This window comes from Triticum urartu, chromosome 6A, assembly GCF_056163025.1.
Source record: "Triticum urartu cultivar PI428250 chromosome 6A, HENAU_Tu73, whole genome shotgun sequence".
Lineage (NCBI taxonomy): Eukaryota > Viridiplantae > Streptophyta > Magnoliopsida > Poales > Poaceae > Triticum > Triticum urartu.
In genome coordinates, this window is record NC_141878.1 from 101,465,748 (window position 1) to 101,490,527 (window position 24,780).

A 24,780-nucleotide genomic window follows, 5' to 3' on the forward strand; every position below is an offset into this window, starting at 1 on the left:
CTCTAAAGCTCAACAAACACAAAAATCATAAAACAATTTGTGTAAACATAAAACCAACTAGTACAATTTCATGGAATTACAGTGAGCGAGTGTGATACAGCAGGAGGCCCTTTAAAAGAAAAGACCAGCACTCAGCCATCCGGTCGCACCACCCTGTCCCCGTCCCCGTCCCTTGTGCTCAGCTCAGCGGGAGTGGCCAGAGAACCACCGGCCAGCGCACGCCGGCCCGGCCTCCCATCACCGCCGTCCATCCCTCCCTCGGACGGCCGAGATCGCCCTCCCGCCCCCACAAACCAAACCCCGCACGTCCTCTCGTCGACCTCCACTTGCTCGCGCCCGCCCCCGCCCCCGCCCCCGCGTCGTCCGTCCACTCGTTGCTTCGTCTTCTTCCTCGCACCCCCTCCTCCCCCAGATTAAATCCGGCTATTTAAATCGAATCCCCCAACGAACTCCCACTTTTCCCCAGCGGCGTCAGCGGAGGAGCAGCGAGCGAGAGAGGAGCCAACCCTAGCGAGCGCGCGCCATGGGATAGGTAGGGGCTCTCGGCGGGCCATGGAGTGGGACAGCGACTCGGACGGCAGCGGGGAGGAGGACGAGGAGGAGGAGGAGGGGGAGGAGGGGGCCGGGCCGTGGGGCGCGGATGGGTGCCGGGGCGGCGGCGGGTTCTCGCTGGCGATCGAGGGCGTGCTCGGCGGCGCCTGCGGGCTCGTCGTGTCCGACGCGCTCGAGCCCGACTTCCCCATCATCTACGTCAACCGCGGCTTCGAGGACGCCACCGGGTACCACGCCGAGGAGGTGCTCGGCAGGAACTGGTGAGTGCCCCCCTGCCTCTCAGCCCGCCGATTTTGTCTTCCGTGACTAGTTACGGTCTGGGCGTGCTGCGAATTCGAGCTTCGGCCGGCCATGGCGCGGGCGGCGTTGGTTGGTGCTTTTGGGGGATCTGAGTACATGCTGCTATAATACTAGTTACTGGATTGGAACTGATTTAGTGGAACTTAGAGCAGGAACTAGTAGTTCAATTGGTTTGCAATCAAAATTAGTTAGGCGGATACTAGTATATATATTCTGTTTGGCGATTCATCACCATCAGTGTCAAATTAGGGAGATGGTTATTGAGAGAGACGATCCCACCGGTTTGTGCTACAATTGGGCCCGTAGAACACTTACTATTCAGGTGCTCGCGAGGAACTGGTGAGTGCCCCCCTCTGCCTTTCAGCCTGCTGATTTTGCCTTCTGTGAGTAATTACGGGTTGGGCTTGCGGCGAATTCAAACTTTGGACGGCCACACGCCATGGCGCGGGCGGTGGTGGTTAGCTTTTTGTGGGGGATCTGAGTACATACTGCTATAATACTGGTTACTGGATTGGAACTAATTTAGTGGAACATAGAGCAGAACTCGTAGTTCAATTTGTTTGCAATCAAAATTAGTTAGGCGGATACTAGTATATATATTCTGTTTGGTGATTCGTCACCATCTGTGTCAAATCTGGGAGATGGTTATAGAGGGAGACGAGCTCACGGTTTGTTTGCCCTACAATTGGGCCCCTGATCGCTTACTTTTCAGTGCTTTGTATTTGATGGATTTCAATGAGGGAGATACATACATCTAGCTTCACACTGAGAACGTAGATCTACCTCCCCACTGGGAACAGTGAAGGAAGCCATATTGTAGTTAGGAGGAGTATTAGTTATGGTTCGGGCATGCGGCGAGTTCGAGCTTTGGCGACACACCATGGGTGTGTGGGTGGTGTTGGTTTACGTTTTGTGGGGGATCTGACTCTGAGTACATGCTGCTAATTCTAGGTATTGGATTGAAAGTGATTTAGTGGAATAAAGAGCAGGAACTAGTAGTTCAATTTTGCTTTACAAAATTAGTTAGTGTATACTAGTATATATATTCTGTTTGGTGCTGATACCATCAGTGTCAAATGAGGCAGATGGTTAGTGAGAGACATGAGTCACCGTTTGTTTGTGGGTGCTGCAGTTGGGCCCATGAACACTTATTTTTCAGTGATTCATATTAGGTGAATTTCGATGAAAGAGATACACACATCTAGCTCCACTCTGAGTCTCCGAGAACATGCATCTAATTCCCCACTGAGAACAGTAAAGGAAGCCATATCGTAGTTAGGAGTCCAGAGTATTTTAGTCCAGTTAAGGGCTTTGTTGACACGGAAAAACCATCAACTGGAATCATGATGTTAATGTTAATTACTTAAAGCATCAGAAGCATCAGAAAGAGATCATACTAACAATTAAAGTGATATGTGGTTGGTTAGCTGTCTATCTGCTCTTCTCCTCCAACAAAAACTAACCAGTTAGTTACTATATGGTTGCACTTCTATGATGAGTTATCTTTGTCTTCAGGTGTTGCGCTCCTCTTAATTATTCATTGGAAATTGATTTAGGATGGAACACCTGTCTGCTTTTTATTAGGATGCCAGTCCTCTTTGAGTTTAAATAGTGTGAAATAACTAGAATATTTGTGGATTCTATAATCAACTCTTAGTTTTTAACACTACCTTTAATTTTACTTGCCCTTCCTCTAGTAGCACTTCCCTGGCTGGTGACCTTCTATTTTGAAAAAAGTTAACTCTATCAGTTTTTTTTGCTGGAAGTGTGGTCTAAGATTAAATATTCAGCTAGTCAACTGTCTTAGGTTTGAAAATGTTATGCTATGTGGAGAAGCAGTAAGAAGGATCACCAATTTAGCATCAGGTCTAATTATTATTTAACAAAGCCGAGCAGAAAGGAAAATGATCAGAGTTTGTGGTTGATGATGTTTGAGAGATGTGGCTATATGTTCATGAAACGGTGTTCACTTGACAAAACATCATAATGCTGTTCCAAAAATATTTCTCTTGTTAGAATAAATTAAATAATGAAACGTCAATGTAAAAGCTGAAACAGTAACTAATACTTGGTTAAAGGCTCTCTGCCTGATATACGAGTTCTTTTTACAAGTAATGTGTGTGTGTGCACAAGGCAGGATTAGATGAACATCAAATGTTTTAGAGGAAGGTAAACAAAATCCATTAGATCGTTCAGCGCTGTAAACTGTTCTACTGATACAACTGTTTAGAAGTTGTCTGGATACACATATGCACTCCTATGTTGTTTATGCAAGATAATAGTGGTAGCTTTGGTAGAGGTGGCTGAACTAATGGTGGTCTTCAGTGTTATGGGGGCTAAAGTAGTTAAGACAACTCATTTTTGGGTGTTTAAATAGTGAAGTCGTGAGGAGCTCCTGAGCATAACTTGTTTTGCTGACGTTATTACTTATCATACCATCATGGACAGAAATAAAAGAAATAGAACATATAGTCGAGCTATTAATCAACTTGCTAGCAACACCAAGATACATTTCATCTTTGCTAATGTAATACTATATTTGGTCAATTTCTCAATGTTTGATTTCGATTTTGAGTTATCATGTAACTTAGTTGAACATGTTACATTCGCCATTTTACTTTGCTTAGTTTACCTCTGTTATTGACAATTGTTTTGGTATTTTTTTCTGCAGCCGGTTTTTGCAATGCAGAGGACCATTTGCTCAGAGGAGACATCCCCTTGTTGATGCTATAGTAGTTACTGAGATTCAGAGATGCTTAGAAGAAGGAACTGAGTTCCAGGGTGATCTGCTGAATTTTAGGAAAGATGGTTCTCCATTTATGACGAGTCTGCAACTAAAGCCCATATATGGAGATGACGAAACAATAACCCATTATATGGGCATTCAGTTCTTCAACGATTGTAATGTTGATTTGGGGCCTTTGCCTGGCTCTATGGCAAAGGAAGTTGTGAGATCAGTATGGATTACACCAGATAATACTCTACGGCCAAGTCCAACAGGGAAGGGTAACTTTTGCTCTGAGTATTCTCATCTCTTCCAACTGAGCGATGAGGTACTGTGCCAGAAGATCCTATCAAGATTGTCACCTAGGGATATAGCATCTGTAAACTCTGTATGTAAACGTTTGTATCACATGACAAAGAATGATCACCTTTGGAGAATGGTTTGTCAGAATGCATGGGGCAACGACGCAACTCGGGCTCTTGAGAATGTGGCTGGCACAAAAAGTTTGGCATGGGGACGGCTAGCGAGGGAGTTGACTACACTGGAAGCCGTCACCTGGAAGAAATTGACGATCGGGGGTTCAGTGGAGCCATCTCGCTGTAACTTCAGTGCTTGTGCTGTAGGAAACCGTGTAGTCCTGTTTGGTGGGGAAGGTGTTAACGCACAGCCGATGAATGATACATTTGTGCTGGATTTGAGTGCGAGCAAGCCAGAGTGGAGGCACGTCAATGTGGGGTTGGCTCCTCCTGGCCGCTGGGGCCATACCCTGTCATGCCTAAATGGATCGCTGTTGGTTCTGTTTGGTGGATGTGGAGGCCAGGGCCTGCTCAATGATGTGTTTATTCTGGATTTGGATGCAAAACATCCTACATGGCGTGAGATTTTTGGCCTTACACCACCGGTTCCACGGTCATGGCATAGCTCTTGCACACTGGATGGATCGAAGCTGGTGGTTTCTGGTGGCTGTGCCGACTCTGGTGTGCTCCTCAGTGATACTCATCTTTTGGATGTGACAATGGAAAGGCCTGTTTGGAGGGAGATACCTGCACCTTGGACTCCGCCTTCTAGGTTGGGGCACTCGCTCTCTGTCTACGATGGCCGGAAAATCCTGATGTTTGGTGGCCTTGCCAAAAGCGGCCCTTTGCGACTCAGGTCTGGTGATGTGTTCACAATGGACTTGAGTGATGCTGCGCCGTCCTGGCGGTGCATCACCGGTAGCGGAATGCCTGGAGCCTGCAACCCCGCTGGAGTTGGTCCGCCTCCTCGCCTTGACCATGTTGCCGTGAGCCTTCCCGGAGGGAGAATTATGATATTTGGTGGCTCGGTAGCAGGTCTTCATTCCGCTTCACAGCTCTACCTCTTAGATCCGACCGAAGAGAAACCTACCTGGAGAATACTGAACGTTCCAGGGCGACCTCCGAGGTTTGCATGGGGACACAGTACGTGTGTCATGGAAGGATCAAAGGCAATAGTTCTTGGAGGACAAACTGGAGAAGAGTGGACGCTGACTGAAATACATGAGCTCTCTTTGGCGAGCTCATTAGTATGAGACCAGAAAGTCTCCAGCAAAGTTCACAGGTACTCTTGTGGCAGATTAGTTGTCTATGCTTGGAAGGCTAGTCTCAAGTAGATCAAAGCCGGCTACTCCCGCAATGTCCCGGAGTCGCCCCCCGTTGTCTATGAAGTAGGAACATGTTCTCTCTGCTTTTGCTGCTGCTGCTGCTGCTGCTGTCTGTTTGGTCTACTACAAGGTAACTAATCATCATCCATAACCCTCAATGTGTGTTGTTCTCGTCAGATGTTTCCAGCACTCTGATATGGAAACAAAAGGGACTGGCGTCGTATACCTGGAGTCTCCGGTGCAACACTTCTGTGGCACTGCCGTCGTGACACATGTTGTAATTGGTCCTGAAATTCCGACCGCCCGCCGGTTATGTTGAGCTTTGCTTTTCTGTACCTTGTATGTTTTCCGCGAGCTGCTTGGTTACTCCTCTCACATTGTTTGTTTACTAATACCGCTGACAAAAACTTTTCAGTTTATACCTTTGTAAGTTGTAATTCTGATTGTAGCTAAAAAGTTATCAGGACTGGTTGTATGGAAAACAGGCAGAGTTTTGCTTCCCCGCGACATTTGTTGTAGATTGTAATTTGCAGAGCTTACAAGGATCTTTCTACAGAATAAATAATGGCCTTATGACGCCATTTTGGGATCTGATTTCTGGGAAGAATGCAAGCTCCCATCGGCTCTAACAAACTCCAGTTTCCAGCTCCTGATTGGATGCCAGTTGCTTGCGTGAACATTTAGGAACCCTCGCTACTTGGGCAACTAGCGTCGAATTGCGTAGCGCAAATCTTTTTCTTTTATAGGGAATGCCATCATGGCGCACATTATTTCAAGTTGAATAACGATACATCATTCATTACAGCCGGGACAATAAAGCTACGGGGATTACCCTCAAAACACAAGAATTAGAAGTAAAAGCATGTCTAGCTGATGTGTGTGCCACCATGTTCTTTTCCTGTTGCATGGAGATGTTCCCAATTCTGGATGCAATCTGAAGACCCCTTTTCTTGAACAATCACGCGGGCGGGGTGGGGTGGGGGGGGTTGTGTGTGTTGCTAATACTTGCACTGCAAATGGGCAGTGGAGGGGGTAGCATCCTCCACCGGTGCAGCACAGCGGGGACATGTAGAATCTGAATGACCCCATCAAAAGCCTGTACAAGTTCTAAAGAATCTGTTTCAACTATCACCGGAACACAACCCAACTTTTCCATCATGTACAGGCCCTTCCGAAGCGTTGTTGCCTCCGCTGTCGCTGCCCAAGTAATCGATCTAGAGGCCCGCAAGCCCCTGCAATAGCTTCGCCAATTGCATTACTTAGCACTGCACCTGCTCCACCTGTTCCATTTTCAATAAAAGATGCATCGATGTTCAGCTTATATGAAAGTCTTGGTGGTCTGCACCATGTTACTATTTGTTGTTCGGATTTTGAAAAGGCCCTCGCATAGTTCGTTGCCATACCTTGAATAGCAAAAGCAGACCGAGGTGGAGGGGCCACGGCCACCCTTTTTACAAACTCTCGCGTTGCCACCAAATATACCAAGCAACCACGATAATCATCTCCTTCAATCCAACTTTGCCCAAGTACCGGTGATTTATTATTCTGTCGCCGAAGCAGCTCTTCAAGAACAACGGATCGAGATCGGTCAACATATGCATGGCTGGCAATACAAAACTACGTCTGGACGGCGGATAGACTGGAGAGGAGAGGGTGGCCGAACTGTGGCCTCTGTCCACTATGCAAACAGATGATGGAAACGGCGAACCACATCTTCTTCAAGTGCCGGTACTCCATTAGACTATGGGGTATGATCAAGGGTTGGCTCAAGCTCGACTACCTCGACATCTCTTCTTGGATGACGATGCGCTTCATCAAGGACCGGTGGCTCAACATGTCGGCTACTAATATGCCGAACCGGAAGGCGATGGCCTCCCTTACTATGCTAACATGTTGGAGCATATGGTGCGAGAGAAATGCACGGGTGTTTCGCCACAAGTCCACACTTCGGTCCATCTTGCTTTCAAACATATAGAACGATGCCAACCTTTGGGTAACCACAGGCGCAAAGCACTTGGGTCAAATCATGCTGGGAGAGTAGCTGCCTTGTAATCTTTCTTTTCGCTTTTCTTTGTGAAAGCAATTCTAAACTCCTTCCTAATTAATGGATGAGGCAAATCTTTTGCCTCCATTTAAAAAAAATGACCTGAAAGCCCAGCAATTTCCAGATATCTTGTGCCCGAATTGCGTAGCGCAAACCTTATAGTTTGCTAAAAATAACAGTCCTCCCGATGCTGATGCGACCATGACAAGTAGTATTACTATCTAAACCTAAGGTTCCGTGGCCATAGCCGATGATGAAGCCGTGCAAGCAAGTTAACGGGGCATCATCAGCTGTTGCATCTTCTAAAGAAAGCGCGAAACAAACAGGATTCCAAACGCATCTTCAACCCGTTGGCCGGCGGCCCAACGGAAGTCCAAGTCAACCCGGAATCTCGCAGGAAACCGGTTGACGGAAGCAACCACACAAGGTTCGGGATCAGGACGGGCATCAGCAGTCCGCTCCCGCACGCAAATCGCAGTCAGATAGATATACGGTACACAAGTGGCATTCATTCAGACACATCCCAGCACGGAAGCCTCTTCTTTGGCAACAAGCCCAGCAGCACAAGGGAAAGCACAGCACACAACCAAACACCCACACAAACCTTCATTTTCACAGAAAAGTTGGAGCAGTTTTTTCATAACAATTACCACGGGACATTTCCACACCGATTGTCGTGCACGAAGATCTTCGCGGCGGTGTTTTTCGAAGAACAGACAGGTGGTTCCACGGACCGGAACCGAGACCCGACGGTGCTATAAGGTGGCAAAAGTTATATATTTACATGAAGAACCTGAAATGGATGGTAAGACCTGTTGCTGATGAACAATGAAGGAAAGTTCACAGCGCACAAACCCAGCAGTCACACAACCTTCTTTCTACAGGGAAGAGAAATCCATTCCAAAGCCTTTCTACCACAATTATCGCGCACGGAAGATCCCTTCCGTGGCGGCGGCTGTTTTTCACATACAATGGTTTCGTGGATGGAAACCGAGATCAACACTGCTATAAGGTAAAGGCTAAGTATTTACATGAAGAACCTAAAAATGGTAGAGACCTGTGAACAATAACGGGGGAGGCCTGCTGCTATCGTCTATGCACACGAAATACGGGCTTGGATAGCAGAGAGAAGGGGAGAAGGAATGAAACAGGCGGTGGAGCTGGGATGCTTCTGAACTTCCTGATTGTTGCTGCATTGCGATCCTAGGCGTGTGCACGTCGGCGGACATACCTGGGATCCCTGGATTGACAAAGAAAAAATGGTGTGTCAGAGACTGCCGAAGTGAAACATGAGCAGCTAGGATTTGTTATAGTTTCTAGTAATATAACTGTTTTCACAGTTAGAAATGTGGCGTGCACTTGTGCTGAGTTTCAAAGGATAAAGACATTGTTCAGGGCAATAAAATCTACTAGTGGTTAAAGTGGCACCTTATTGATCCTTGAAAGTATAAAAATGGTATATACTACTCAGAGGGGTAATTCTGTTAGCCACATGCCAATGACAGAAAGCGGCCCTTTTAGAAAAATGACAGTAAACAGGGGAAGCAAAGTATATGCACACACCTGTAATGACTGGCCATTCTCCTGGATGCTGCACTAGGCATTGCCCCTGTAACAAGATACTCATCATCTATTCCATCAAATCTGATTTCCCTTATGTCAACAGCTCTGGTTGGAACGTCGATGGTGAAGCTTTCCTGACCAGACCTGTTGCCGCTCCTCCTTCCACCACTTCTCCTTTCCCTTGTCCTTGCTCTTCTTCGGCCTCTCGAAGACCCGAATGACTTGCAGAAAATACAGGACGTCCACCAGTTTCCCCTGACCCTGTGGAGCACTTCATAGTCATCTCCAGCGTCATCGTCCCCATACTCAATGACATAATCTCCCAGAACTATGCTGTTAGGCACCTGTGCGTGTATCGTGCTCAAGACATCGATGATATCGGACGACTGCTGGAAATTCTCCCAGTCGACTCGGCGAGCGGGGTCGATCTCCGAAGGGCGGGAATTCGGATGCTTCTGCTGGGTGTGCTTCTGAAGCTCATGGAAGTTGCCAACATATGAGCAGCAGCTCTCTTCGCAGCATCTTTTCTTCTGGTTAAGGTGCTGCCGCGCCTCGCCGATGACAGCCCACCCGATGACATCGCCTCTACACAACGGGCAAGCCGGGTGGTTGTTTGTGTTTGAAGAGATGAAATGGATGCTGTCACGGGGAGCGATGTTAACGGCCGAGACCTTCACGTTCACCGGCTGCCCATGGGCACTCTTAAACCGCTCGAGGCAGTTCGAACGGGACTTGTCGGTGTCGCATACGAACGGCCGGCAACCCTTCTCATAAGATGTGCACCTCAGCAAGACCGCGTTGTGAGGGAAATCGAGACAGATTGGGCAAGTAACGTCCTCCGTCCAACTTTTGTCAAGTTGTATGTCGAGATCGAAAGAGCTGGGCTTCACCACCTTCTTCATCACCAGATTTCCTGAACCCATGCTGAATGAACTTTGCCTACCAAATGTATTTTTTCATGACAGCCTGCATGTCATAAAGTAGCATGTCACTCCCATAAGCAATAAAAGCCACAAGACTCTGCATCTCCATCACTACAGAAATATCATCATAAACCTAAGAAGCTACTACAAGATGGTACAACAGCAACTTTCCAGATCAGCCTAGTTAACTAGATACGGATCCAATTAATTTGCCTCACATCTATCATCTCCCTTGACCAAGTAATGAGCAGCCTAAAGCTTTCAGGTACCCCAGCCTAGTTCATGACAAGATCACATCATTTGTCAAGAAAAAAAAGCTATGGATCATAATGATCTTGCTTTGTTACATTAATATTTCACAGCATGTGCTTGAGCAATAGTACCATTTAGAATTAGGAATTTACTGTGGCCACCAAGTGTATAATTCAAATGTGCAAGAGAGGAAAAACCAAGCCATCTTACTTGTGTGCTACAAAGTCTACCTAAACATTCCCCCTGAAATGCCAAGACATTCAAAGAGATTGACCGCAACCCACCATTCAGCGGAAGACAAAAACAAACAGTTCCAGAAATTGGGGAAAGAATCCTGAAACAACATGGAAGCATCACATGCCCTGATTTCTTTTTCTTTTTCACAAAAATCACATGGCCTGATGAATCAGGCAGCGCAGTAAACTAATCAACACACTTATATATAAAAAACTGGAGCAGATTCTGCACAAGAAACTAATCAAAATCTATGCGGCAGCTAGCCGAAAGGCAGCAAGTTAACCCATCCAACACGCACAAAGAAAAAGAGTAACTATAAGAAGATCCCTAAAGCCCAAAATTAGTTCGGTTAAACTCGCCGAACGAACACCACACGGGGGCAAACAAGAAGTAACTCATACAGAGTCACAGATACGGCTACACGACGAAATACAAATTGCTGGGAGGGGAAAAATCCCGTACGAAAACCACACAGCGGCGCGGATCCATGCCAAATCTTCAAAATTACCAAAAGGGGAAGAATCATGAGAAGGAATGAAGAGGGGGTAAAGGGGGAGAGAGAGAGAGAGACGCACCGCGCACGAGGTCGCGACGTGCCGCCGGCCGGCCGGCCGGAGAGAGCAGCAGGCCCGACGGGCAGAGACTCAGAGACGGGATCGCCGCCGCCGCCTCCTTCTTCCCTCCCAACCTCTCTCTCTCTCTCTCTCTGACTAGAACCTTTCTCTGACTCTCCCTCTCCCTCTCCCTCTCTCTCTCTGACTCGCGAAACGGAGGAGAGGAGAGGAGCGCCTTTCTACTCCCTCGGATTCGCAGCGCCACCGGTCCACCACCACCACCTCCTCCACGAGCCGACTACTACTACTAGTAGCACCCCCGCAGGCATAAAAACCCCGACTTTTCCATGCCTCCGCGAGGAAATCGATACTTTTTTACGGGCGTCTCCCCTGTTTCGTTCGGTGCGTGGTGAGATGGGATGACTCGGTGGGAGGGACGGACGACGGGGGGAGAGAGAGAAAGTCCGCGGCCCGGGGCATAGCGATGGAGAGAGAGAAAGCAGGGTGATGCACACGACTCCAAAGCAACCCAACGTCTAGTGCTGCCCTAGTGGTGCACCCCCTCTCTCTCTCTCTAGATTTCGCCATCATCGCGCTCACCTCGCTGCCCTTTTCAACGCCTCGCTTTATTTTTTTCGCCTCTTTATTTGGAAATGACGAGAACGCCCCTGGGATAACTCTGTTAGGAGCACGGCAATTTTATGCTGATGCTGTCTTTTTTTCTCCTTCCCTTTTCAAGAATTTCTGCTGCTGATGCTGTCATTAATTTATATACTGCGAGACTTATTTCAACAAATTCTTTGGGCATTACCGCACACGCCGCGGCCATAGATATAAGATGTTTTAGATATTTTAATATGGACTGCATAGTGACTGAAATGAGTGAACAAAGACATTAAATTATACTATGAATTTAGAAAAAAAAGGTTAGGACAGTAGTTTATAGCAACAAAAGGAGTAGTGTACAACGGGGATTCCCTCATGAAAAAATAATGATACAACGGGGGTGGATGCAGGAGAAGTAGATGCGTGAGACGGAGGAGAAGTCGATACTTAATCAGCCTCGTGGCTTACACTTCGGTTTATTAAAAGGACAGAGACCAAGGGGATTGTCTTCCCCTGATCTGAGCTTGCGTGATCACATGTTCTACAATTTAATACCCTTCTCTAAATGTACGTACATGTGGCATCTGTGTGGTAGCTTTTCAATTTGTAAATTTAAGCGCCAATATGATGGGCTGTATGAAAAGTTAAACGAAGCTGTAGTAATGTTAGTCATGCCTTGGCTAATTTTGATAGGGTGTATCGCCGGACTATGGTTTGGCTAGGCTCTGGACCAGATGAGGTCATGGAACTTATAGAACGAGATTGCCACATTTAAACTCCGAGTAATGCAAGAATTTATTCGCAAAAAGAATTGCTTTCACAACATGTACTCCATCCCTTCGGTATAAAAGGCCCTCGCATGATATCATCGTCTTTTCGACAACAAAATATGTGTTATATAACATTTCATTAGCCGAATTGATGGTCTAGCAGCAAGTATGGTTCTTTTATGGATCGAAATGGAAGGGCGTGTTTTTATGATTTTCTTTTTGCTAGCATGTTAAGGGCGTGTTTTATGATTTTCTTTTTGCTACCATGTTAAGAGCGTATTTTATGATTTTCTTTTTTAAAAAATGAGACCAACCCAAGGGCTAATCCTCGTTGGCTTTTCTTTATAGGAGAAACTCCATGAGCACCGCGCGTCCGTGTCAGGACTCAAACTCGGGTGAGCTGGCAGCAACCTCAGCTGCCCAGCCAACGGGTCGACGCCCCGTCCTCATGATTTTCTTTTTTCTAGCATGTTTACGGCTATGGATATAAGTCAAAGGCTAGACAGGGACCATCTTTTGATTTGGTTTGTGTGAGGGAGAGGGTAGGGACATAATTTCACATATCCATCATAATTCCGATCTTGATAGTATACATGTCGATGCATTAAGTGAGAATTTCGTGAGATTTCACGGACTTATGCACAAAGGGATGCATCCTCATACAAGTTGAAATTGTAGTGCCAAATGAATTGACACCCCCATTTTTTCCAAAACACCTTTATTTACCTTTTATATTTATATAGAAGTGCAAAAAACTACTAAGAATGTAAATAAAATGACGCCATGACGACACCTTAGGTCTGGCACAGCCACTCCATACATCTCCCTTTCTATTGTTCATAGATCATAGATTGTGTAAAAAGACACGGTAATTTGTACATGCCCAGGCTTATTTACACCCAATGAACGGCAATTTTTTTTAAAGTAAACATATTCAAAAATCTGAGAAAAAAGACAAATCGGCCCCAAACATTGTACTTTTTCAAATTAAAGTTTCTTTCACAAAAAAAAATATATTTTCTTTGCCACAACCTCCTCGAATGTCCAAATACCATGAATTTTTGCACTTGCATCACACATTCGACTATCTTGGATGCTAAAAAAGTTCAAATTTCTTTTATTATTTTTCTATTTAAATAAATTACTGTTCACACTCAGATGCACGTGGGCACCGAATCGCTGCACTCAGAAAAACATGCTTCTTTGTTGATAAAGTCTTTCCATATTGACTTTGGTTTTTCCATCCTTTCAGTGGCGGGGTGTGGGCAGTGTGATGATATGGTGCTTGGCCTTGCGTCTTTCATGCTTCTTTGGATGCCTGTCAGGGTCTTAATCCCCCACCTGAGCGGGTTATGTCGAACTCAGCTCACTCCGTGGAGGGTGATAGGATGGCACAACATAGATGCTGATCATTTTCGTTGCATCCCTCTATGTATCAACTGTGTTTTGTGGTGTGTTAGTCATCGTGCCTGTGGTGTCCCCGCAAAAAAGCCACAAAAGGCAAAAGTTGCTTATGACATCTTCGGTCGACATTACATAGCTGCTTATATCAGGGGCAAATTCAGTATGAGGTCCATATGTGCCATGGCATTCCCCCAGAAAATGCAAAACAATTTATACCATTTATTTACTTAATACTAGATGTCTACAACATAAAGCCTATTTTTGGTCTATTTGTTGGAACCGTATTGACATCTAGACCAAATTATATGATGCGTACTGTAATTTTCAAAACAAATTGAGCATATATGTTGAAGTTATGTTATCCATACATATATACATATAAACCGTGGCACCTTTTTTCCTAGGATCCTAGATCCGCCACTTATATAGGCTCTTCACGAAAGTTGGTGCAGCTGCTTTCGGTAACCTCCAAGTCACTAACCTCAGCTTTTCTTTTGTCTCCCAAGTTGTACGCTGTAAAGAGAAAGGATAGTGAAAAGAGAGAAAAGAAGAGTGACTATACGTGGAAAGAATCAAATCCATGTCAAGCTGGCTCGACCAAAAATCGTGCTAAAACAAGCACTCCCGGAAGCTGAATCTTACAAATATCACCCTAAGAATGAACACAAAAAAGACAGCAATCACATCGAGTATTTGGAGCACTCACACATTCTGTTTCTTTTTTCCATTCCAAAAATCACTACCCATTATTCGGATTCTTCGACCTAGATCCCAGTTTTTAAAAATCATGGTTGATTTGTTTTATCCCTATTTCTTCTTCGACTTACTTCACTCAACATATAATTAGCCATCCTATAGCGTCCATGAAACAGTGCTCACTTACGAAGGGAAGTTCCTCCCCCGAAGTACCGTAAACAGTGTTCTAATACAGCTATTTACGACAGTAACTGTTAATCTACAGTAATTCATGCGTAGTATCAGATTTCTGATTTGCCGCCTCTGTTTTACCCATGGAGGGTACTCTAGCACACTGACTTGCCTCCTATAAGTCAGAGGATCCACTTCCATGTCCAACCGGTTGCCTGTCGCCGCTATCGCACCTCCACCCCTTAATCTTGCCTCTCGCACTGTTATTGTATCCCTCTTAATGCACGTGTTTCCCCGCAAATCACAAGCAAATAGGAGGCTTTGCGGGAGTCTGGCCATCAGCCACGTAGGACTCCGACACCCAATACCCTATCCAAAATCTCACCAGATCCCGCATCTTCATCCTTCTCACTTTCTCTGAATCCGTTTTCCCTCTCGCCGCTGCCGTCAGCCAAGGGCTTCCCAAAACTCTGTGACCTCCACGACTACACCCAGCCTCCATGATGCTTGCCTTCCACCACAGGTCCAGACCTCTCGTCCGTCCGTCGCGTAGGTACCATCCGCCGCTACGGGGGTCACTACGCCCATCAAGTGTTTGGGAAAATGCCCGTGCTAATCTTTTTATCCCTTCTTTGAAGCAATGTATTTGGACATGGAGCAATGCATGGAAGATTTGATTGAGCATGCGTGGAAGGTTAAAGGGGACAATTAGAACATGTGTGCTAGTTGAATTCAAGTTTGAACCATTTTAATTTGAAAACTTTGTTGGATTGTAATATTTTGTAAGTGCATCTAGTGCCCCTTAGTGATTTTGGTGTATTGAAGACTTATAGGTTAAGGGACTAATGCGTGTGTGAGTGTACACAGGTCTATAAGTCTATGAGGAGTTTGATATTTACAGGAAAAGTCGACCCCTAAAAATGAATATCTTCGACTGAAGATTTTGGTATTTCGGAAGACTTTCATGAAGACTTTAAAAGTGAAGAAATTGGTGTGTCCGTGAAGACTTGATATTCATGCGAGAAATATGAAGCTTGAAGACTTTCGTGTTCATAGTTTTGTTTTTCTCTTTCTTGAGTCATAGGAAACACCGTACTATTAAAGGGGGTCGAGGAAATACTAAGGAAAAATTTCCATGTGATGCTCAACTCAAAATCCTACACCTATCAATCCCTTCGAGTGAAGCCATTGGAAATCTCATACAGTTCAGTCAATTTCTTCAGTGACAGAGACGAAGTTCTTCTGGTCTCTGAGGAATTTGTCCTGACTAAGGAGTTAGGGATTCGCCAGTGCGGATTGCCTACACAGTGAGGAACATGATAGCCCTGAGGATTTTGCTACTCAAAATTCCGACCGTTGATGTGCTATGCGCCAGCTGTCCCAAAATATCTATCCACCTAACGATCATATCATTGAAGGGCATTTATGTCTTATCATGTCAGGCTACTCCCTAGGCTATAAATAGCCGCCCCCTACAACCACTAGCTGGTTGGCTGCTCCGAGAGAAACTGACACTTGTCATTTGAGAGCAACCCATCCTTCGAGGACTTTGAGCGAAAATCATCAAGTGAGGAAAAACCAAAAACCCAAAACCCAAACACCTACAAACCCCAAGTGATTGACCATCACTGAAGAGATTGATCCTCAGTGGATCCGACGCTTGTTACCTTTGAAGACTGTGCTTCTTCCAGACGGTTAGGCGTCATGGTCTAGAGCATCCAAAAGGAATTGTGGATCGCCGAGTGACCAAGTTTGTGAAGGTTTGGAAGTCGCCTGAAGACTTACCACGAGTGATTGGACGAGGTTTGTGTGACCTTAGTTCAAGGAGAATACGGTGAGGACTGCGTGTCTTGGACTAAGTTTCCTTGACTGGGTGTCTGGGACTGTGTGTCCTCGAGTTTAAATACTCAGCCGCTCCAACCAGACGTACAACTGAGACAACAGTTGGAACTGGTCTACCAAATCATTGTCTTCACCAAGCTTACTGGTTCTATTTCCTCAACTCTTTCATTTCCTCATAACTGTGTTGTATATTTGTTCATATCTGTGTTTGAAGACTTTGACTGAAGACTTTCTCAATTTTCTCAGTTCAATTTCTTCAGTCTGTTTGTCTTCATCCCGTGTTATCCTGTGATTACGCTTCCTGTACTCTGTGTCTGTCTTCATTTCATCATGATGACTATGCTTGTATTCTGTTGTGTTTACTTTTGAGTACTTATTCCGCTGCTAATAGTTCTTCGCTAAGGAATTTCCTCACCGGCAAATTCCTCAGTGAAGAATTTCATAAAAATCGCCTATTCATCCCCCCTCTAGTCGATATAACGCACTTTCAATTGGTATCAGAGCAAGGTACTCCCTTGTTCTGTGTGATTTTGCTTTAACCGCCTGGAGTTTTAGTTATGTCGACCGCAGGTATGAGCAAGGTCTCTGCTGGGTGTCCTACCTTCGATGGGACGGACTACCCCTACTGGAAGAATAAGATGCGAATGCATATTGAAGCAATTGATAACGATCTCTGGTATGTTGTGGAAAATGGTGTTCCCTCAGTCACACCTTCTCTGAATGCTGCCGATGTGAAGAGATTCAAGCAACTCGACTCTCAAGCGAAGAATATCATATGTGGCCATCTGAGCAAAGGACAGTATGGCAGAGTGAGTGCTTTGGAAACAGCGAAGCTTATCTGGGACAGGTTGTCCAAAGTGAATGAAGGATTCTCAACTCAGCGTGACTCTCGAGTTGATGTTCTTCGCAATCTCTTCAACCGCTTCAAAAGACTCGACAATGAAAATGTTCAACAGACCTTCGATCGCCTCACTCACATCTCAAATGAGCTTCAAGCATTTGGTGCCACTGACATCACTGACCATGAGGTGGTGAAGAAATTGCTGAGATTGCTTGATTCCTCATTTGACACTCTGGCATTGATGATACAAGAATGTGCTGATTACAAGTCACTTGATCTCGCTGATATTCTCGAGAGGCTAAATACTCATGAGTTCCAACTTGCTGAAAAGAGAGATCTCTATGGTTCAAGCTATGGAAGAACATGTGCACTGAAGGCCAAGGCAGTATCTGAGTCCAAAGATGAAGACTCTGGTAGCAGCCTTGGTGATCCTGAAGAACTGAGCCATGATCTGGCTCTACTCGTGAAGAAGTTCCAAAAGTTCTCAAGACGTGGTCGCCTTGGAAGATCCTCAAGGAGCAATGATTCCTCATCCAGTGACTATAAGAAAAGGCTCTGTCACAAATGCAAGAAACCAGGATATTTCATTCAAGATTGTCCTCAGTGGGAAAAGGAATCAAAGAAGAAGAAATATAAGGATTACAATTCTGATGATGCGAAGAAAAAGAAGAAATCCACAAAATTCTCCAAGCCTTCATATCACAAGAAGAGCATCTCCAAGAAGGCCAGGGCATTCATTGGCAAGAAAATGGACTCTGAGGCTGAATCTGAAGAAAATGAGGAAGAGGAGTCATCTGAGGAGTCCGAATCCGGAGTGGCGAGCCTTGCTCTTGCTACTGCATTCGTCAGCAAGTCTATCTTCAACATTGAAGAAAATGACCTCACCAACAAGGCTGATGAAGGAGATGATGACTACGCTCCCACCTATTGCTTCATGGCAAAGGGTGCCAAGGTACTCAAATATACCTCCTCTGAATCAAGTGAGAATGAATCTGATGAAAACCTTAAACCCAGCTATTCTAAACTGGCTAAGATTGCTATAAAACAACAAAGGGCTTTAGAAAAGATTCAAAACATGCTAAATAAAAGTGATAATATGTTGGGTGAAGAAATGGATCGCACTGAAACTTTGACTGAAAATCTTCAGAGACTTCAGTCCAAGCTTGACAAACTTCAAAGTCATCATAACACTCTCTTATCGGATCATGAGAAGCTTTCTTATGAATTTCTTCAAAGAAAGCAAGACCTTGAGAAGCTAAGAGTGAGTTATGAAGATCTTCAGAAGGAGCGCGATTCATTACTTGCTCAACAAATCAGTGGATCTCAGGAAGAATTTGTTCCTCCATGCTTGAAGTGCATTGAACGTGAATCTGCTAATTCTTCACCTGAATGTTCAAATGCTGCTAATGTTTCAAATTCTTCACATGTCTCTGCTATCACTAATTCCTCATCTGAGGACATTGCTAGTATCACTGACGATGCAGGGCTGAAGGAATTGTACACGACACGCATGTACAAAAGCCTCAAAGGGCATCAGGCTCTTTGTGATGTGCTTAAAAAGCAGATCCTCAACAGGAACCCTAGGAAAGAGGGTATCGCCTTTGAGAGGAAACTCAATGCTGATGGTACATATTAGAAGCCTGAGCAGTACCCCAAAACTACATGGGTTGCTGCAAAGGGACCTCCAGTTGATCCATCTAACTTATCTGGATTTGCATGTGAATCTCCTCATTCTGATGATGAGTCAATTGATTCCAACTATAAGCTATTCAAAAATCAGAATGGTGAAGTATTTGCTAGATATGTTGGCACTAACTGCAGGAACGACTCCCCTATGAAGAAAATCTGGGTTCCCAAAAGATGCCTTGAAAATCTTCAGGTGAATGTCATCATGACACCACCTGTGAAGAATAGGAATCCCAGATCAAATTCCTCATACGGACCAAATTCCTCATATGGATCAAAGTCCTCATATGAACATCATCATGCTAACCCGTCTGTTTCTCAGGGAAGATCTAAGGATTATGGATATGTGCATTATTCTTCAAATCATTATGTCCATAAGTCCTCGAAGAATTTCTCTGCTTACTCCTACGCTTACTCTAACCCATCTTATGTGAGACGAAATGGACTGGCTTCCATGCCATCCTTTTCGTATGGAGCTCGCAGAATGATGAACTCTTTGCCACCCCTTCAGATGTGGGTGGTGAAAAAAAGAACTAATCTCTTCTGCAGGGTCAGGTCTCCAGACGCACGTAATCATCTGAAGAATTTGCTGGAGACCTGAGCATGCCTGATAGGACGCAGGCTAATCATGAAGAAATGAAACTTTCATTTCTCACGTCCTCATATTGCTTTATCAGTTCTTTTACTTGATGAAATTGATCTGATGAATTGATGTCATATTCTTCACTGATGAAGTATATGAGTTTGTAAGCTGCACAAATTCATCTGCAGGATGATCAACCCAAAGCCACTGAGTGGGTCCTTGATAGTGGATGTACAAACCACATGACTAGTGACAAGAATCTATTGATGGATGCTCCATTATCTCCGTCGCATCTGAAGCATATCATATTTGCTGACAAAGGCAAAAGTCAGGTATTGGGTCTAGGTAAGGTTGCGATTATAAAGGATCGACACATGGACAAAATCATGCTTGTTGAGTCCTTAGGATACAACCTTATGTCTGTCGCAATGCTTTGTGATCTTGATATGGTTGTTGTCTTTGGTAAGTACCGTTGTGTTGTGGTTATGGAAGCTGACAATTCCAAAGTCTTCGAAGGCTTTAGGAGAGGAGACCTGTATATTGTTGATTTCTCTACAGGACCACAACCAGCCGTGTGCTTACTTGCAAAAGCTTCAGAAGCCTGGCTCTGGCATCGATGACTTGGTCATGCAGGCATGAGGAATTTGCACACGCTTGCGAAGAAGAAGCATGTCATTGGCATCGAGAATGTCAAATTCCTCAAGGATCACCTATGCGGAGCCTGTGAAGCTGGGAAGATGACCAAGGCCAAGCATCCAGCGAAGACTATCATGACCAGTTCCAACTGCTGTCTCAGTTGTACGTCTGGTTGGAGCGGCTGGGTATTTAAACTCGAGGACACACAGTCCCGGACACCCAGTCAAGGACACTTAGTCCAAGACACCCAGTCCTCACCGTATTCTCCTTGAACTAAGGTCACACAGACCTCGTCCAATCACTCATGGTAAGTCTTCAGGCGACTTCCAAACCTTCACAAACTTGGTCACCCGGCGATCCATAATTCCTCTTGCATGCTCTAGACCATCACGCCTAACCGTCTGGAAGAAGCACAGTCTTCAAAGATAACAAGCGTCAGATCCACTCAGGATCAATCTCTTCAGTGATGCTCAATCACTTGGGGTTTGTAGGTGTTTGGGTTTTGGGTTTTTTGGTTTTTCCTCACTTGATGATTTTCGCTCAAAGTCCTCGGAGGATGGGTTTCTCTAAATTGACAAGTGTCGGTTTCTTTCGGAGCAGCCTCTCTCAGCTAGTGGTTGTAGGCGGCGGCTATTTATAGCCTAGGGAGCAGCCCGACATGATAAGACACAAATGTCCTTCAATGATATGACCGTTAGGTGGATATATATTTTGGGACAGCTGGCGCATAGCACAGCAACGGTCGGAATTTTGAGTAGCAAAATCCTCAGGACTATCATGTTCCTCACTGTGTAGGCAATCCGCACTGGCGAATTCCTAACTCCTCAGTCAGGACAAATTCCTCAGAGACCAGAAGAACTTCGTCTCTGTCACTGAAGAAATTGACTGAACTGTATGAGATTTTCAATGGCTTCACTCGAAGGGATTGGTAGGTGTAGGATTTTGAGTTGAGCATCACATTGAAATTTTTCCTAAGTATTTCCTCGACCCCCTTTAACAGTACGGTGTTTCCTATGACTCAAGAAAGAGAAAAACAAAACTATGAAAATGAAAGTCTTCAAGCTTCATATTCCTCGCATGATTATCAAGTCTTCACGGACACACCAATTTCTTCACTTTCAAAGTCTTCATGAAAGTCTTCAGAAATACCAAAATCTTCAGTCAAAGATATTCATTTTTAGGGGTCGACTTTTCCTGTAAATATCAAACTCCTCATATACTTATAGACCTGTGTACACTCACACACGCATTAGTCCCTTAACTTATAAGTCTTCAATACACCAAAATCACTAAGGGGCACTAGATGCACTTACAATCTCCCCCTTTTTGGTGATTGATAATAATATAGGTTAAGTTTTCAACGGGGATAAACATATGAAGTGTAAATACTGATATTGAGGAATTTGATTGCAAGATATAGAAGAACTCCTCCTGAAGATGTGCATAGTGAGGAATTTGCTTTTGAAGCAATGCACACTTGAAGAGTTGAATCATGGAGATCTCCCCCCTATATCTTGTAATTCATATACGCATTTGACATGTAATATGAAGAATTTGAAATGCATGATGAAATATGGTGCCTGATGAAATTCAGTATGCGTGCAATAATATTAACGAGGAATAAGCATGCAGAATAGTGCATCAAGAGTATCAGAGCACAATGCATCAAAAGTATCAGAGCACAGTGCATCAAAAGTATCAGAGCACCATCGGGTTTAAGATTACAACTCGATCCAATAAAGTTTCAGAAGAACGAGAGTTGTAACTTAGCAAAAAAAATGTTGTATATGGGCGATAAAATAGACCCGCTTGAAGACTAACTCAAATTTCTCCCCCTTTGTCATCAAATGACCAAAAGGATCGAAACTGAGGACTAACGCCCCTGAAGACAATCAAGTTGATGAAGGAGCGTCAGCGTTGTTGGGGTCGTTGGTTGATGTAGGGCCTGCCGCAGTGTTGTCTAAATCTACATGTTCATTAGTGTCGCGCGATGAAGAATATGAGCTGGCCACCAGAGAAGGAACCTTGACCTTCTTGAATTTCTTCGGTGGAGGTGCAGACCAGTCAAAATCTTCATCAAGACCCATGTTCTTTAGATCTTCTTCACCATACAGATGTGACAGGATTGCCCAGGTGCGACCGAAGACTTGATGGAGATAGTAGTGGTTTTTCTTCACTGCATTGTGTGTGGCAGTCATGTTGTGAAGAAGTGAACCAAACTGATGCTTAACCATTTGTGATTTCGATCCACCTTCTGGTGAAGACTAAGCAGAAGTTCACAGTCTGTCATCACGCGTGGAGCAGTGGCTTGAGGAGTGGACTTGGGAGCATTGGCAGAGTCATGTGTGGCAGAGTCATCATTGGTGGAATAAGATGCAGCTTTGTGAAACTGACCATCCAATGGAAGAATGCCTTCATCAATTACAACTGGTGCCTTGCCCTTTCCATCAACTGAGGAATATGTCTGCTTGAGGACTTCAATTGGGGGCAAGTAGCTGAGATGATTCTGGAAATCAACTTTGTAGTTGAGTGAAGACCTTGTCCTGAGAAATCTCATGATCCAAGGTGCATAAGGCTACAGCTCAAATGGAGACAGTGCAACATTGGCCATAGTCCTCATGAAGAAATTGTGATAGTTGACAGGAATGCCATGAACGATGTTGAATACCAGATTCTTCATGATGCCAACATTTTCCTCATCAGATGAGTCGTGGCCTTTAATAGGACTGATTGTCCTCGTAAGAATACGATAGACAGTTCTGGGCACGTACAACAATTCCTTCACGAGGAATTTTGTTCGTGGTGCCTGACCTGGTTTCAAAGGCTTCATCAGCACTTGCATGTAATGATGTGTGAGCTCGGGTTCACTGTAGATGCAGCGAGCTTCTTCAAGGGGAGGACTGAGTGGTAGAGCACGAAGCAATTCAGAGGCTGGTGCAGTGTAGTGAGTGTTTTCAGACATCCAGTCCAGCACCCATGAATTCACATCTTCAGCATTTCCGGTGATGTGCAGCGTTGCATAGAATTGAAGAATCAGTTCCTCATTCCAATCGCAGATGTCAGAGCAAAAATTGAGCAGTCCAGCATCGTGAAGAACACTGAGGACTGGTGCGAAGCATGGCAGAGATTCCATATCCACATGAGGAATATGCTCATGGTAGAAAATCTTCTCCTTGTTAAACAGCACTGAGGAATAGAAGTTGGCTTGACTAGCAGTCCAGAAACGCCTCTTCCTAATGCGAGCAGAGTCATATGGGTTATAATCTTCGAAGAATACGTGCTCGCCGAAGAAATCATCAGCCTTGAACTTTTGCATGCGTGAGAATGGATCCTTTGGCTTTGGTACAGGAGTGTCAGTGAGTTGCATCACGACCTCAGGAATCTCAATCGCAGGTTCTTCAGGCTGAGGAATTTCTGGTTCTTCCTCAGTGGCGGTCTGCATAGTTGGTTGTTCTGCAGCAGCAGTTTCTTCAGCGCTAGTGGCTGGAATTTCCTCATGGACAGATGCAGTGGGATGAGTTTCTTCAGAGCCCATGTGAACAATTTGTGTGAGGGACTGAGGAATTTGCTGTAGAGGGGTGAACATTGGAGAGTTTGGATGCTGACTTTCCCAGAATTCATCACTGATTACGGGTGTGGAGCAGTCAATGTCCACATCTTCATCTTCCATTTCTTCAACGCCAGCCTCTTCAGCTGTGAACTGAGGCTTAGGCGAGTAGATGATAGGTGTTGAAGGGATCGCATCCACTTCAATTTCTTCATCCAACGGTTCAGACGAAGCAGCAGAATGATTTTCTTCATCAGATCCGATGGGGATCACATATTTTTCATCAAAAGGAATAAGGTCCTTTGATGGCCTGGTTGAGACGGGAACATCATCAATCAGATGTGCAAATGAGCTTGTCATAGGCTTCATTTTCTTCGGAGCCGAAGAGTCTGAAGCAGCTGATGCTTTCCTTTTCTTCACTGCAGCACGCTCTGCAGCCTTGGTCTTCTTCACATCTGATGCAGATGGAAGGATTGGAGTTGAAGTTGGTGCAGGAGCAGTTGAGGAATCTGGTTGATTTTCTTCAGACACAACTGATGCAGTTGCCCTGAGTTCTTCAGTTTCTTCAGGCACACCACTACTGGTTGTCCTGGCAATTTCTTCAGTGGCTGGAATGCAGTCGTCAGCCCTGGAACTCGCATTTTCTTCAGCAGCCTAATTGTCATCAGCGGTGCTGGCATGTTCTTCAGTCGACTGAGCAGATGCTTCAGCCTGAGAATTTCCTGTTGTGTTGGGGCAGCAACATTTGAAGTGAATTGTTCAGTTATCTTTACAAATCTAACTTTGGCTCCTTGCCAATCAGCATAGTAGGCTTGGAAGTCATCGCTGAGGGTTTTGATTTCAGATTGGATTTTTACAAGTTCATCAGTGGTCATAGTGACAACGTTGTTCTTCAGGTATTTCTCCTTTCTGTACTGGGCCTTCTTGATCTTCCTGGCCTGATCATATTTCCATTTCTCCTCTTGGATGAAATGAGTCAGCATGTGATTTGGACCAGGCGTCAGCTTGAAGTCAAGCATAGGAGTATTTGGGTCCTTGTGCCAGAGATCAATGTAGTCGAGGATCAGCTTGGGATCCAAAAGCAGTGGCACAGGTGTGCATTTGGCTCTAGCGGCCCTAACTTGTCTGTCTCTGATGATTTCTGCAAGTTCATCATCATCAGCTTCATCTTCTTCAGGTGGCACTTGAAAAGCGACTTGCTTCTTTTGAAGACTTGGCCGAGGACCT

The 24,780-nt window shown here is 45.0% G+C and overlaps 2 protein-coding genes across 2 annotated transcripts; one reads left to right on the plus strand and one right to left on the minus strand.

Moving 5' to 3' along the window:
• The first annotated feature begins 330 nt into the window (after positions 1-330).
• LOC125514937 (putative adagio-like protein 2) lies at positions 331-5,698 on the plus strand. The gene is made up of 2 exons (XM_048680310.2): positions 331-812; positions 3,524-5,698. Exons 1-2 carry the CDS (start codon positions 553-555, stop codon positions 5,124-5,126), a joined length of 1,863 nt encoding a protein of 620 aa, XP_048536267.1. The 5' UTR covers positions 331-552; the 3' UTR covers positions 5,127-5,698.
• Positions 5,699-8,000: 2,302 nt separating this feature from the next.
• LOC125514938 (uncharacterized) lies at positions 8,001-11,293 on the minus strand. Its single transcript, XM_048680311.2, has 3 exons — positions 10,793-11,293; positions 8,806-9,771; positions 8,001-8,482 (listed from the first exon to the last, which is right to left on the minus strand). Exons 2-3 carry the CDS (start codon positions 9,726-9,728, stop codon positions 8,446-8,448), a joined length of 960 nt encoding a protein of 319 aa, XP_048536268.1. The 5' UTR covers positions 9,729-9,771; positions 10,793-11,293; the 3' UTR covers positions 8,001-8,445.
• Positions 11,294-24,780: the final 13,487 nt, after the last annotated feature.

What these genes read in the sequence shown, in the direction of transcription:
- LOC125514937 (XM_048680310.2), top strand. Translation starts at nt 553, where the DNA reads ATGGAGTGGGACAGCGACTCGGACGGCAGCGGGGAGGAGGACGAGGAG. An exon ending in GAGGTGCTCGGCAGGAACTG is followed by an intron (nt 813 to 3,523) that starts GTGAGTGCCCCC and finishes TTTTTTCTGCAG; the next exon opens with CCGGTTTTTGCAATGCAGAG.
- LOC125514938 (XM_048680311.2), bottom strand. Translation starts at nt 9,728, where the DNA reads ATGGGTTCAGGAAATCTGGTGATGAAGAAGGTGGTGAAGCCCAGCTCT. An exon ending in AGAATGGCCAGTCATTACAG is followed by an intron (nt 8,483 to 8,805) that starts GTGTGTGCATAT and finishes TTGTCAATCCAG; the next exon opens with GGATCCCAGGTATGTCCGCC.